This window comes from Coenobita brevimanus, chromosome 28 (genome assembly GCF_032717465.1).
Source record: "Coenobita brevimanus isolate Jiangsu-jjx chromosome 28, ASM3271746v2, whole genome shotgun sequence".
NCBI classification, from domain to species: domain Eukaryota; kingdom Metazoa; phylum Arthropoda; class Malacostraca; order Decapoda; family Coenobitidae; genus Coenobita; species Coenobita brevimanus.
In genome coordinates, this window is record NC_136981.1 from 9479152 (window position 1) to 9493945 (window position 14794).

At 42.7% G+C, this 14794-nt stretch overlaps 1 protein-coding gene across 1 annotated transcript in view; it reads right to left on the reverse strand.

The window, feature by feature from the left end:
• Window positions 1-14581, reverse strand: part of LOC145394679 (uncharacterized) — a 92330-nt gene extending 77749 nt beyond the window's left edge. The window contains exons 1-2 of the mRNA XM_080268454.1: window positions 14507-14581; window positions 47-1667 (exon numbers count right to left, since the gene is read on the reverse strand). Of these exons, the coding sequence (XP_080124580.1) occupies window positions 47-1662 (1616 nt within the window). The 5' untranslated portion in view covers window positions 1663-1667; window positions 14507-14581. The remainder of the gene's footprint in view (window positions 1-46; window positions 1668-14506) is intronic.
• Window positions 14582-14794: the final 213 nt, after the last annotated feature.

Genomic DNA, 14794 nt, shown 5'->3' on the forward strand with positions numbered 1-14794 from the left:
TGCCAAAGCTATAACTCACGCTATCCAAGACCTTGAGCACACTTACTTTGGGGGTTGCTTCTGCTGCATGAATGCTATTTTGTTATTCAGATGGTCATTCCCCTTCACCATATCCACCTCCACAGGGCTACCACTATTACTTATTTTCTCAGGAGTGGTTTTCTTAGTTTCACTTTTACAAGATGTCCACTTGGTCTGATGAGTTGGACTGTTCGTTGACGGCTTTGTGGGTCCATTCCCTATTATGCTGCTACTGGATGTTTCGCCCCAGTCATAATGTTCATATGCACTCAGTATGCCATTGCTCAAGCTGCCCTCATTCAAATCAAAGTCATCAAGGCCCACCCGGGAGTTAGTATTGCCATCTCCTTTGCCATGTCTGCTACCCTGGTTTGTATTTCCACCACTGCTAATATTACTGCTTGCTGGAGTACTGACTGTGCTTGAATTTCGTGGCTTATTCAACTTGGCGTTACTCGCTGCCTGGCTACGACTCTTCTGCTCAGGACGGGAAGTTGCTGGGCTTGGTGAGGGTGACTGCTGAGGGTTGGCTGTCATACTGGTATTATTACCTGTACTTCTATTGCTCTGAGAAGATCCAGCTGAAGCCTTTCCTTCCTGTACAGGGTTCTTGCTTAATACATCAGAATAGGAAGGTTTATTTGTCTTTCCTGGCTGGGAAGGACTTGACTGAGCCTGATTACCACTGCCCTGCATGGGTCCCAACTGCTCACTTCTTCCTGCAGTCTCACCACCCGTGCCAACTGATGACACCTGAGAATTGCCTGCTGTCTTAGTTGATGCAGCCGTGAGGTTACTACGAAATGGGTCAAAGGGGCTGAACCAACTTCCCAAAGATGCAGCAGTACCGGTAATATTAGCAAATTTTGCAGATATGCTGTTACTGCTCTCACCCTCCATCATGCACTCATTCTCGTGGGAGTAAAAGCTGAACTCGGGGTGAGGGACAGGTGTGGAAGGGATAGTCTGTTGATCAGTTTGGAGAGGGGGGGTTCCAGGAGCAGCACTTGGCCGCCTCTGAACCTCCAAGTAGTAAGAAGGATCATGACCTCCAACCAACATGCCATCTAGAGAGTCCATACTTGAGTCCATGAAGCCATCAAGCCTTCCATCACCAAAGTGGGACCCCAGTGTGTGTGAATGGTTCAGACGAAGCCCCAGGTCCGAGGACGATCTAAACAGTGGACTCCTGCTACCATCCAGCTCATTGAATAAATCTTGGCTAACTGAATAACTCCTTGCAGAAGATCCTGTGAGTGGAGGGCCAGATGGTATGGGTCCAGGGGCACTTGTGGTTGGAGGTTGCATGGGAGACATTTTAGGTCCCATGTTACTGTGAGATGATTGCATAGGGGGGACCTGTGAGCCAAGGTTCGTGTGGTTTGCTGGAAGGCCACACTGAGTACCAAGGCTGGTGTGTGCCTGTTGTAATGGTGGTACTGCAGAGCCCAGGCTAGTAAGAGGAGTCTGGCTAGATGTGGTCCAGGGTGGTGTGACTGAAGGGATAAAGCCAGACTGGTAGTAGTGCTGTGAGTCGTGTTGTGGGGTCAGGTCATTAGCCACACGCTCCAGGAGATGACCAAGTGCGCCGGCAGTCCCACTTGACCCCTCTCGCCACCGCTCCTCACTTCCCGACATCATGCCACCTGTAACATATTTTCCCGATTAACTAAGTCAAGTTAATAATCATCTTGTACTAATAAAAAAAAAAAAAAAAAAAAAAAAAAAAAAAAAAAAAAGGTGACACCTCAAAAACAATTCCTCTTGCAAAGAAAAGCAAATTCCCTTAACTAACTCCAATTCTATCTATCTATCTATTGCCAGATACCTTAATCCCGTATGGGGGGGGCCACAAACAAATCGCCTCCACGTCGCCCTGTCCCCCGCCATTTCACTGCCCTGCTCCCAACTCACACCCCCCTCTCTCATATACCTCTCCACTCCATCCCTCCATCTCATCCTCAGCCTCTCCCTCCCTCTTCCCCCCTCCACCTCAATCACATACACTCTCCTCATCAGTCTCTCACCCTCCATCCTCTCCACATGGCCAAACCACCTCAGTGTGTTCCTCCTAATGCTTCCTATCACATCCACATCTACATCACAACGCTCCTTTATATCCTCATTTGTTAGCCTGTCTCTCCATGTAACTCCACAGGCTCCTCTTAAATAACTCATTTCCACTGCTCTCACTCTTGACTCGTGTCCTTCCAACAACACCCAAGCTTCACTTCCATACGTTAGAGTTGGTATCACAATACTGTCATGTAGCAACTTTTTCACTTCCATGCTCACTTCCCTGTTTCTTATCACTGCTGTCAAGGAACCAGCAACTTTTCTTCCTTGTTGTACCCTTTCAAGCACTTCATCCTCCAAACTTCCATCCTTACTCATCACACTCCCCAAGTACTTAAATGTACTCACATTTTCCATTTCCTCACCATCCAACCTCACTGTACATTCACTAACTTCACCTCTCTCACAGACCATCACTTTACTCTTCCCTACATTCACTTTTAGATTCCATTTCTTACACACTCTCCCAAACTCATCCACCAAGCCTTGCACCTCCCCTTCGTCTGCACTTAACAACACAGTATCACATGCAAACAATAGTACAGGGAGTTTTCAAACACTACCCTCTCTCACTTGGGCCACTCCAACATCCACTACCCTACCTTGTATCTCTTTTATTATCTCATCCATGTACAGATTGAACAACCATGGAGACATGACACATCCCTGTTTCAACCCAACCTTCAAAGAGAAAAATTCACTCAGTTCACCATCCACATGCACTACAGCCTTAGCACCATCATACATACTCTTCACAGCATTCAACACCATCCCATCTACTCCAATTACAGGTACAAATTTTACATCGTTTGGATGCAGTATACCAAGGCTAAAAACTAGAGAAAGTAAACTGTAATCCAGGGAAATACAGTGGCATTATATCCTAGAATCTATCTATCTATCTATTGCCAGACGCCTCAATCCCGTTTGGGGTGGCCACAAACAAATCGCCTCCAAGTCGCCCTGTCCCCTGCCATTTCACTGCCCTGCTCCCAACTCACACCCCCCCTCTCTCATATACCTCTCCACCCCATCCCTCCATCTCATCCTCGGCCTCCCCCTCCCTCTTCCCCCCTCCACCTCACTCACATACACTCTCTTCGTCAGTCTCTCACCCTCCATCTTCTCCACATGGCCAAACCACCTCAGTGTGTTCCTCATAACGCTTCCTATCACATCCACATCCACACCACAACGCTCCTTTATATCCTCATTCGTCAGCCTGTCTCTCCACGTGACTCCACAGGCTCCTCTTAAATAATGGGTGAATAACCTGCCACAGGCTCAGACACTTTAGTTATACAAAGCAGTGAAGCACAGCATGACATCTACCCCTCCCTTTACCCTTAACTCTGGAAATGGGGGACACAAAGTAAACTCAAATGGGGGTATGGCATCTGAATATTCTACTTTTTTAGGTAATTATTACTGGAAAAAAAAAAAAAAGATTCCTGAAAAAAAAAAAAGTCAGTTCATTACCGTTACAGGTAAGTTATAAATGCATAAGAAAATAAATACATTATAACTTCTTGGTATGACTGATTTGCTTTCACATAACAGAACTATCTCATGCCCACAACTAGAGTATTAAGTCAGGGATACATGAAATTCAGTAAGTCTTAATTCTGAGGTAGGAAAGAGTCTCCTTGGTTTGTCAAATTGGCCATTTGACATTTCTTAAAGTTGGCTATGAACTGTGCTGAAAGGAGGGGCCTGTTTCACACAAATAACATCCATCCATCCATACATCATCCAATCCCACATTGCCCCCTGAGAAGCGTAGGAGCCCGGGGCTAGGCAGTTGGTCCCGACATTTAAGATGAGACAAATTTGGGAATTTCCTCTTGGCAACTGATACATCTCACATTTTAGGAATTTTATCCTCTATGGAATAATGACACAGAAAAAAGAGTAAAAGATGAAACTTCTGTACAAATATATACTAGAGGATGTTTTGGTACGGTTGTACACTTAGTGGAGCAGCTTGAAATTATTATAATGATGGGGGGGGGGGGAATGCCAAGTTACAGTAGGTCCTAACTGGGGACTCTGCTTGCCTAGACCCCCCCTCCCCCAACTATTACAATCACCTCATACCTGGCATAGCAACACGAGGGTATACCTGAACATCCTCTAACTTGCATGTCAGCCTACCAATATCCTCTCATGTACTGTATGTTTCAATGGAAATTTTGCTACTCTTACTGTTTGCTGAAGGAAATATTTTGTAAGGAATAACAGCTAGTAAACTATGAAAGATATTGCAATGTATATATAGTTTATAAATTCTCCAACATGCTTGCACGCATTGGCCTTGGTCACCTAATGGTGGCTCTCCATGCTCTTCAATCTCTGGCATCCTCTCTATTCAGTCCCTTATCCATGATGTCACACTCTATGACCTTGTCCCAGGTCGTTTTTGGTCTACCTCTCACAACCCTGACCCCAACATTCACACTTCTCACTTTCTGAACCCAATTGTCATCCCCAATCCTCTCCACATGCCTAAACCATCTCAATCCACCTCTCCTCACCACAACACTAATTCAGTACGGTACATTACAGTCCCATCCTTCCTCTTAATTCTTCCATCATAAACCTATCCCTCCCCCCCAAGCCTCACATTCAAGGACGCACTGCACAGCCACCTAATCATTGTCATTTCTGCACGTTTGAACCTGTGAATATCCTCTTCCTTTACTGCTCTGGTCTCACTACCATACAGCATTATATACATTCCTAATGAATGTTGCAAACATTTAATGCTCCCTTAGCAAGGGGGGAGAGCCCTCTCAATGTCGGGAGAGGCAACAGCTCTCTGAACTTCTTCCAATAACTTCTTACTCCAGCCACAGAGCTAGATCCAGCCCCACCTCCAGCACATAACATGTCTCCCAAGTAACAAAATTCTTCCACACACTCAAGAGACTCACTAGCAAGATCAATCCTATCGCAACGGACAAGCTCCACCTGCTCTCCCCAAAAACCACACACAAGAAATCAGCATTATCTCGCAGACTATCTCTAATACCACTACATGTTTTACACCCCAACCACCGGTTGGACAGGTTGACGAATGAAGAAGTGAAGGAACGTTGTGGGGTAGATGTGGATGTGGTTGAAAAGATTAGGAGAAATACACTGAGGTGGTTTGGACATGTGGAGAGAATGGAGAATGAAAGACTGACTAAAAGGGTGTATGTAGGTGAGGTGGAGGGAGGGAGAGGGAGGGGTAGACCGAGGATGAGGTGGAGGGATGGAGTTGAGAGGTATATGAGGGAGGGGGGGGTGAGTTGGGGGGAGGGGAGTCAAATGGTGGGTGACAGAGTGACTTGGAGGCGTTTTGTCTGCGGCCACCCTTTGCGGGATTAGGGCGTCGGGCTATAGATAGATAGACAGACCACCGGGTTGAAATTAGTTTGGGAAATGAGATATGCATTATAACTGATAAATGCAAATATTTTAAGTGCTGTAGTAAGGTCAGTATTATCACCATGCCAGAGAAAAGTGCAGAAAAGCATAAACAGAAGTACAAGTGTTTACCTCACTCGAGAAAAAAGCGTGCAACCTGTGGAAAAATTATGGAAAATGCATCATTGCTAGTCTTCTCTTAGAGTGAAGATGAAGTGAAAAGTTTGTAGAAAATCACTGGAAAATAAGTAATTATTTACTTTTTCACCTTTTATTGTATCCGTGTCAGTTCTCCCACACACATACGCGACATAATGTCACTCTGATACAGCCGGAAAATGATGAGGCACATATACTGTACACTAGCTCCAGAAAGTATCTGTGCAGCGTGTGATCAACGACTACCAAAAAGATGCATTCAACTTGTGACATGTCAGGAGGGATGGTCAATATGTGGGTGCTTTTATACAGAGATTTGAGTACCGGTAATTACAAATGTATGGAATGGGTATGACAAAATATATGTCCATGGATAAAAGCTGGCGACTCAGCAAAAGTACAGGGTTGCTAACAAGAGGCTGGAACAACTGACACATTCTAGTACCTACTGTAGCTGGTTTCAAAATGTTCACACTAGGGTACCAGTATGCACCAACAGTTTCTGGAGCTTGTGTACAGGATGATGATTCATACCTATGGCAATGACTAAGGACATCTGAGGAAATAAGTGAGAAAATGATAATTTTTCGCAAAGAGAACCAGCCAGTGTTACAAGTGCATCACTCAGGCAGCCAGGTCAGTGCTGCCAACGCTAGCCATGCGCTCAGCTTCCACAACCAAAGTCGGAACTGAGAGCTGCCACGCAGACACATCCCGAATTCACCACAAGAAACTATTGTACCTCTCTTTTCCTCATCCCTACTCATCAACAGGACAACCCCTGCAGACATGGGGATGGTTGCATTTGCAAGATGAAGAGGTGGTGAACAGTATGTTTTTAATCTGTATCTATAACTGCTATACTTTTCCAGAAATGAAGGTTTGAAACGAGGCTATTTTAGGAGAAATGCCTATAATGAGAACGTGTTAGCCTCAAAACAATGCCAGCGCAGAGGGGTTAAGCACCCATTTATCACAAACGCTGCACAAGATGGAATTACAGTAATCCCTCGATTATTCAGCATAATAAGAGCCAAAGGTATGTCCAAATACAGACAAAATCCGGATACGGAGCAACATCCTCACTGTATTCATACCCTGCCTATACCCAGCCTACTACCTATACCCAACCTGTGTAGCAGTACCCCTCCTATTTTCAGCAGTGTTCTCCGGTCTTTCAGCTGTATTCAGACATCAAAACATACACGGGAATATCCAATGTAATGCCAGACACTAAGAAAACAATGCATAAACAACAAAAAATCAACACATATCCTACCTACAATGTACAGTACCCCTCCTAATTTTGGCAGCGTTCCCCGGTCTTTCCGCTGTACTCAGACATCAAAACAAATATGGGAATATCCAATATAATCCTAGACACTAAAAAAGCAATGCATAAACAACAAGAGTTCACAAAAAAATCAGCGAAGACAACGGTTGCAATACGTATTTTTAACCCTCTCAGGAACCAAAAGTTTTCAAAAAGTTCCTCAGACAACAACAGAGTGAAGGCTGCTTGTGCGGCAAAATTAAAACCTTCCCACAGCCAAATATCTATCTATCTATTGCCAGACGCCACAATCCCGTAATGGGTGGTCATTTGACTTTGAGTTCTTTGTTTTACGGGGAGGGGCACTAACCCTCCACCAACCCACTTGTTGACACGTAGGGAGCACGTATGGTCTGGTTATATGGTTACCACCCAGCATTGTAAATAGTTTCTTGGCTTACATGAAACCATTTGGCTTGTCACTCGATATAAAGCCACCTGTAAGGGAAAGAAAAGCAATAAGTGACAGGAAAGATGGGAGAAATAGGAAGAGAGGAGGGCAGGCACAGAAAAAGGATGGTAAAGGCTAAGGAAGAAGTAGGCAGCACTACATCAAGTGAGTGGATGATGGTCGCCACCACCTACCACAAACAGCCAAATATGCCCACAGCAATTGGTTGTATTGGTATAAATTGCAAACCACCATCTTCGCTGGTGTTTATACTATCTGATAAGCTAATAAGAACACACAAAACTGACGTGTAAAGGTACAGAAATGTACTAAGAATAAACTTGAAGAGTAAAAAAATAATGTACCTTCAAATAACTTCCCAATATCCCAGTGCAAAATTCTGCCAGCACCATGCAAGAACTAAGCACATGTCTAGATGCAGAAATTCATGAGCTTTCTCATGGTGCTTTCGGAATTTTGATACGACCAATAGTACAGACAAACCCTGATTTACAATACCCCAGAATAGTGATGGGGATAGAAATACCACCCTACCATGCCTATTGGATGGCTACCCTCAGTTTTGCAATGGGTTTTGATTTTTATCTCTGCCAAGGAGGTTATGTTTTCACCCCTGTCCATTTGTTTGTTTGTTGGTTGGTTGGTTGCTTTGTGAGCAAGATTACACAAAAACTACTTGAAGGATTTCCACAAAACTTGGTAGAAGAATGGGCCTTGGCCCAGAATAGACTCCAATAAATTTTAGTGCGGATCTGGATAAAGGTGCAGATCTAGGATTTTTTTTTCCCCCACTTTCTTTAACATTGCGAGATACGGTGTTTTTCAACATTTTCATAAATTTTTCAGTGAATATTGCATGAATATTGTTGGCAGAGGTATGTGCTGTACTTAGTGCTATTTTAGTTTTTTATTGATTTTCATGATATTTTAGACTTAAATTTTGTTTAGGTTGATTTATAAACTGCTTTTAGACTTAGATTAATGTGTTTTAGTCACAGGTGGAGTGAACACTGTCATTTGGGGTATGGATTCTTGCCCAGCAGGCGAAGTACACAACAGTGTGGACAACTAAGTGACTCAACAAAGAATATTTCGTGTCTGACCACTGATCTGTCATCTAACCTATCATGGAATACACAATAATAATTTTAAATAAATACTGACAAATATGAAAGCCTCAGAGAGTAAATATTTCATGCACTGATGAAAACTGACATCGATAAATCATGTGTTTACATTCTGGCTGTTCACAGAAAAATGTCTTGAAAATACAAAGGAATTTCTAAATAAATGTTGGAAAGTAAGAGAGTAGAAAGTAAAGGAGCTCAGCAATGAGAACAGTAACTTAAACGACATAAAGACGGACCGGTGAAAAGGCTATCCCAACCACATCATCAACGCATTCCCCATCAAGAGAATGCCCCATCAAAACATCAACGATTCTCCATCACAACAATTTATATCTTGGACAATTCTGCGTCATTTATACAATATTATTATGCATAACAGATGTTTATTTAATTATCTCGGGACCGTCTGATGGTGGGATTGTATACAATGCTGCTGCTTCTTCTCTACTGAGTCTGAATACAAGTTGGAGATCGCATTGTCCAGCGACTTTGACTGGGTACAAGCAAGACAGGCACTGGGTTTAGGCTTAGGCTAGCTTTTTTTTACAGCTGTTGGGCCATTTAGATTGGCTTTAAACTTTTTTCTGGACTCATCTGGGAGGGTTTAGGACTTGGTTGGGACATCATACCTGTTTCATAGGACATCCACTGTTTATTGAATAATGCATTGTGCATAATAATTTTATCAGGTGGTACCCAGGAAACCATTTACTACACTGCATGGCAACCATATAACCAGGGTTTCTGGCAGAGTTGTCCCCCAGACACCCCTATCTAAAATCACTAAATTATGGCAAACATTTTGGAGAGCCTTGGAGGGCCCAATACCCACCCAGGGCCTCAACCAAATGGGCAGATTCGCATGGCCACATGGAATGCGAGATGTGTGAACGAGGAGAGTAAGATGTAGGATGTGGTGAATGTGTTCAAGAATGCAAGATATGCTGTGATGAAACTATGATGAAAGGTGTAGTGGAGTGGGAGGGTGTAAAGCGTGTTAGGTCAGGCATGAATGGGCATGGAAGATGCAAGGAAGGAGTTGCTTTGTTGACGAATGAAGTGTGGCAGAAGGGAATGAGAGATTGCAAATGTGTCAGCTTGAGATGTATGTATGTCAAGTTCAAGTTTGAGGAAGTGAAAGTGGCAGTGATTGTAGTGTATGCACCATGTGAGGGCAGGAGTGAGACACAGAAAGACAGGTCTGGGGATGAGCTGGTTGAAGCAGCAGGAGAAATGCCCAGGAATTATAAAGTGATTGTAATGAGTGATATGAGTGGCAGAGTAGGCACTGGTCCTGTGAATGATATAATGAGTAATAATGGAGTACCAGGAGAAAATGATAATGGGAAGTGACTCAAGGACGTGTGTCTGGAAAGAAGGTTGTGCATTTGTAACTCGTATTTTAAACAATGATGCACATAAATATACGTGGTATTGAGGGAATAGAGATCATGCTGAAAGGTACCTGATTGATTACGTGCTTGTAAAGAAACTAACGCTGGGTAGTGTTGCTGATACGAGGACAGTGTGAGGATGTGAAGGTCCGTCAGATCATATAATTGTGGCATGCAAGATCAAGCTGAGAGGAGTGAGGTGGACCAGGAGAGAGGTGTCAAGGAGAGACTGAAGGTCAAAAAGCTGAGGATCAAAGAAATGGCAGATAAATACAGGGACAAAGTAAGGGAGGAGTTAGAATCAGTGAACTGGAATGAAATGGACCTGGACAGCTTGTAGAATGTATACAGGGATTGCTTAGTTAGAAATGCTTAAGTGGTTTGTGGTGTGGCAAGAGTAACAACAAAGAAGAAAGGTACGGCATGGTGGGATGAAGAGGTTAAGAGAGCAGGGAGGAAAAGAGGAAGAAATGGCTAGACTGGATACAGGGCAAGGGTTCAGTTGAAATATAAAATGAATACAGTATATATACTGTACCGAGATTAGGAAGCATGTAAAGAGACTAGTGAAGAGGCAAAAGAAAGAGGCAAATGATGATCTAGGAGGAAAAATGAATGTAAATTACTTGGAAATTAGGAAGTTTTTCTTGAAAGAGGTGTGGCAATGTAGAAGTGACAGTGGAAAGAAAAGAGAAGTTTGTGAAGGAGGTAAGTGGTAGATCATGAGGATGAAATAAGGACCAGATGGAAAGAATATTTTGAAAGTCTGATGAATGGGAATGGAAAGAGCACTGCCACTGTAAACATTACTGGTTTTGAGGGTGTACAGAGAATGAATGCAGTGCCAGGAAACGTGACACTCGCAGAGGTGAAGAACACTGTGAGGTGGCTGAAAAATGAGAAAGCACCTGGGGTTGATGAGGTATACAGTATGCAGAGATGATTAAGTGTAGTGGAGAGAGTGGAATGAAATGCTTGTTGGAGATATGTAAAAGGGCATGGATGAATGAAACTGTGCCAGTAGAGTGGAAAATGGCTCTGACTGTACCCCTTTTCAAAAATAAAGGTGAGCGAAGTGAATGCAAGAATTAAAGTCTATTGAGTGTGGTAGGGAAGGTATATGGATGAATTAATATAAACACAGTATGAGAGAGATCTCACTGACAAGCAGGGTGGCTTTAGGAGTGACAGAGGATGTGTGGATCAAATATTTGCAGTAAGACAGATAATGGAGTAGGCTTGTGAGAAGGACTATAAAGTGTTTATGGCATTTGTGGATCTGGAAAAGGCATATGACAAAGTAGACAGAGAAGGGCTGTGGAAACTTTTGTGCATGTACAGTGTAGATGGTAAGCTGCTAGGTGCTGTCAAGAGTATTTATGATGGTAGTGAGGCATGAGTAAGGGTAAATGGGCATCTAAGTGAGTGGTTCACAATCTGTGTGATGTCCTTATGGTTGTTCAATATACATAAAGAAGGGGTGATGAGAGAAGTAAAAACACGAGTAATGGAGAGAGGGATGGCATTGATAATGAATGGTGATGGATGGAATATCTCAAATTTGTTGTACGCTGATGATGAAGCACTGCAAGCAAATACTGGTCAAGAACTTGGTAGACAAGTGCAGACTTTTGTAGATGTCTGTGAGCAGCATGCCTTGAGAGTAAATGTAGAAACGAGTAAAGTGATGTTTACTGAGAGAGAAGGTGACTCCCAGTGTACTGTTACAGTGAATGGGGAGAGACTGAAATTGGTGAGAAAGTTCACATACCTGGGTACAGTGATACAAATGAGAGAAAAATGTGCAAAGGAAAGTAGAGTGACACAAGGATGGAAAGTATCTGGTGCTATGAAGACGTGGATACAAAAACAGAGGTTTGAGTGTTGCAGCTGTGTGAGGCTTACATGACGGAGTGTTAGTGCCAACTTTAACATACAGATGTAAGACTATGGTGTGGCATGAAAATGAAAAGTCAAGAGTACGGGCAGTGGAGATGGGACTGCTGAGGAATGTATGTGGAGTACAGAGAGTGGATAGGATATGGAATAATGTGATAACGTGAAAGATGCAGAGTGAGGATGTCTGAGGACACCAGAATCGAAGACTGTGTGCTGTGATGCTTTGGTCATGTGGAGAAAATGGATCACAACAGTGTTGAAAAAGGTATAGTATATCTGAGCAAAATATGAAGGGGGTAAGAGGTGAGGTAGGCCAAGAAGTGGAGGGTCGTGGTGCATAAGTGTGTGAGGAAGAGAGGTATGGAAGTTGGTGAGGCTAAGGGACAGACAAGTAACCGAGCTGGCTGGATGAATTTTGTGCGGAGAAGCGCATAACCAGGGATTTGCCACCCTTTTTTAACGTGACAGAATTCGGACTGACTATCAGATAGGTATGTATGAGACTAAAGAATGTGGTGAAAGATTTTTTGGCCTAGCTATCTGATGGAGCCAGGATTCTGTGAGCATGAATAATGAGTGAATGGAAGCTTGGCCCATTGAACTGGGCCAACTTAGGCTGTACAGACGTTGCTACTCCTCACCCTACCCTAGGGTGGGAAAGTAGGTCTGGATGATGGTGATGAGTTTTTTTTTTTTTTTTTCTTAATTCACAGTTTCAATTCTAAATTAGAGCAACTGTACCAGGCTGATATGCTGCTCCCTGTACTAAAGCATAGAGTAATATTTTTTTTCCTCAATTGAGTCTGTGCTCCAAAGACCTAGTGAGCTGGTCAGGATATTGATGGCGATTTGCCAGACAAGAATTGCCAACATATTCCGTGCTCATTCTTGCTGCTTATTAGGTAGTGACAGGGTATATACCTGTTTAGATATGGTAAGACTTTACCACACAGGCGCTGTGATTCCAATTGTCTTTAAGTTGATACACTGTCACAATCATCAGGAAAAAGATGAAGAAGAAAAATACGTCTATTTTGGGGTATTTATGGAGATTGACAATTTGCCTGTGGTAGCCTGTAACCAAATGAACGCGATGATTACCAATGATCTCACTGACAGAATGAGTCGGTGCTTCAAACATTCAAATCTATAGAAAACCTAACGATCCAGCCTAACCTAACCTATTCTAACATAAAATCCTAACTGGAGCGCTTCACATCCCAGACTCCCCTAATTTTCACCACCTAGGATTGCCACAACTTAATCTTTGAGAGCTCTTGAATACATATCAGGCCAAATCCCAGTCTAAGTCCCAACTTACTAAAGCTAATCTACTGAAAACCTAACCTATCCTAACTTAACCATGTAAAATTATCTAACCCTAACATATCGGTAGAGAATTTGAAACTACAGCAAAAGTAGAACGTGCATTTGCAGTTTGGCAGCAAGTTTTGCTCTGGGTGATAACTTCATCAAGGTGACAGCATGTGTGATATAAACAAGTCTCTACACATTTCATAGGTAAATTTTTAAAAATGCCCTTTATCTATGGTAATCTATGAAATATGTAGAACAAGTAACCTGTGAAAGCCTAATTTCAATGGTAAATATGGAAAGGCCACACCCATGTGGCAAAGAATTAATCTTGTTTATGAGTACGAATACTGAAATCATAACATCCTTTGTAATCACCCTGCTCCATGGACCCACCCCCCTCACTATATACCAGTCACGAACAAACAGCAGGTATATACCAGTCTTAAAACTGCCGGACTGCTATCCTGATGTTCACCTGTCATTGGTGCTGCTGATGGATTGAAAACAGAGAGCATTTTAATTACATTCACCACTTTAAAAGAGATAAAAAGATGCCGAAATGTGAAAACGCATTCAGAAGATACTTAAAAGCTCCCCAAAAGGGCTTTGATAAGAAAAAAACTGAAGGGAACTTCAAAATAATGGGGTCCCATGTCTCCCTGAAGATTACCAATTAGGCACCATTAGATTAGGTTTCCTTCAAAAAAAAAAAAAAAAAAAAAAAAAAAAAAAGTTCTAAAAGATAACTTCAAAATTATGCACTGCCGTATATTCATACACTTATTACTTTGATATACAGCTGCATCTGATAAAAGAACAAAAAAAAATACAATACCATCACAGTCTTGTGGGAACTGTCCTAGATTTAACAATATCACACTCTTCATTGCAGTGTTTCTGCCACATACAAGAAAGGTTCTACGTATATTTTGAATAAACTTCTGCTTAGTAAACACTCAACAAAAGAATATAATACACCTTTAGCCACAGCTGCCAATTTACTGAAAAACTGATCACCACACTGTATGTAAACAATCCACCTCTCAACATCATCTGGGATTTCCTGGAGCCCACATCTTGCAAAAAGACAACAGCCGTGACAGCTTCACATTGTAATAACGTCAGAGCCAGGTTTACTGACCCCTCAGTACAACACGAAAATAATATTCTGCCACATGGAAGTGCGTGGAGGTATTCTACAGCCACGATAAATATTTACAACTGTCGAGGTTCCCATGGCATAACAACACACCTCGAGGATGATGTGTTGGTGTAACCACATTTACACAACTCTGCACACTCTTACACACCTTTAAATATTACTGCCACTCTCTACGTATATCTGACACCCTACCTGCAGGGAATGCTTGGCAGGACAGGACATGGAACACATAGTAATGAGTAAATTGCAGGTGGTGTCCCTCGTAGGTCTGTGACGTCCCAACAACACTACCGCTAGATGGCACTGCATGTGTCATCAGCGGCCAGCCGCCACCTTCAAAAGTAGAAAGCCTCCTCTTTTTGATGAACTGCTTTACAATAGCTGGCTTGTCCTAATATGACAGAAATTCCTACTGCCTTTCAGCTCAGTAGATAGCCAGAATCATATAAGAAGGTCGATTGATTCAAGTTCATTCACCTT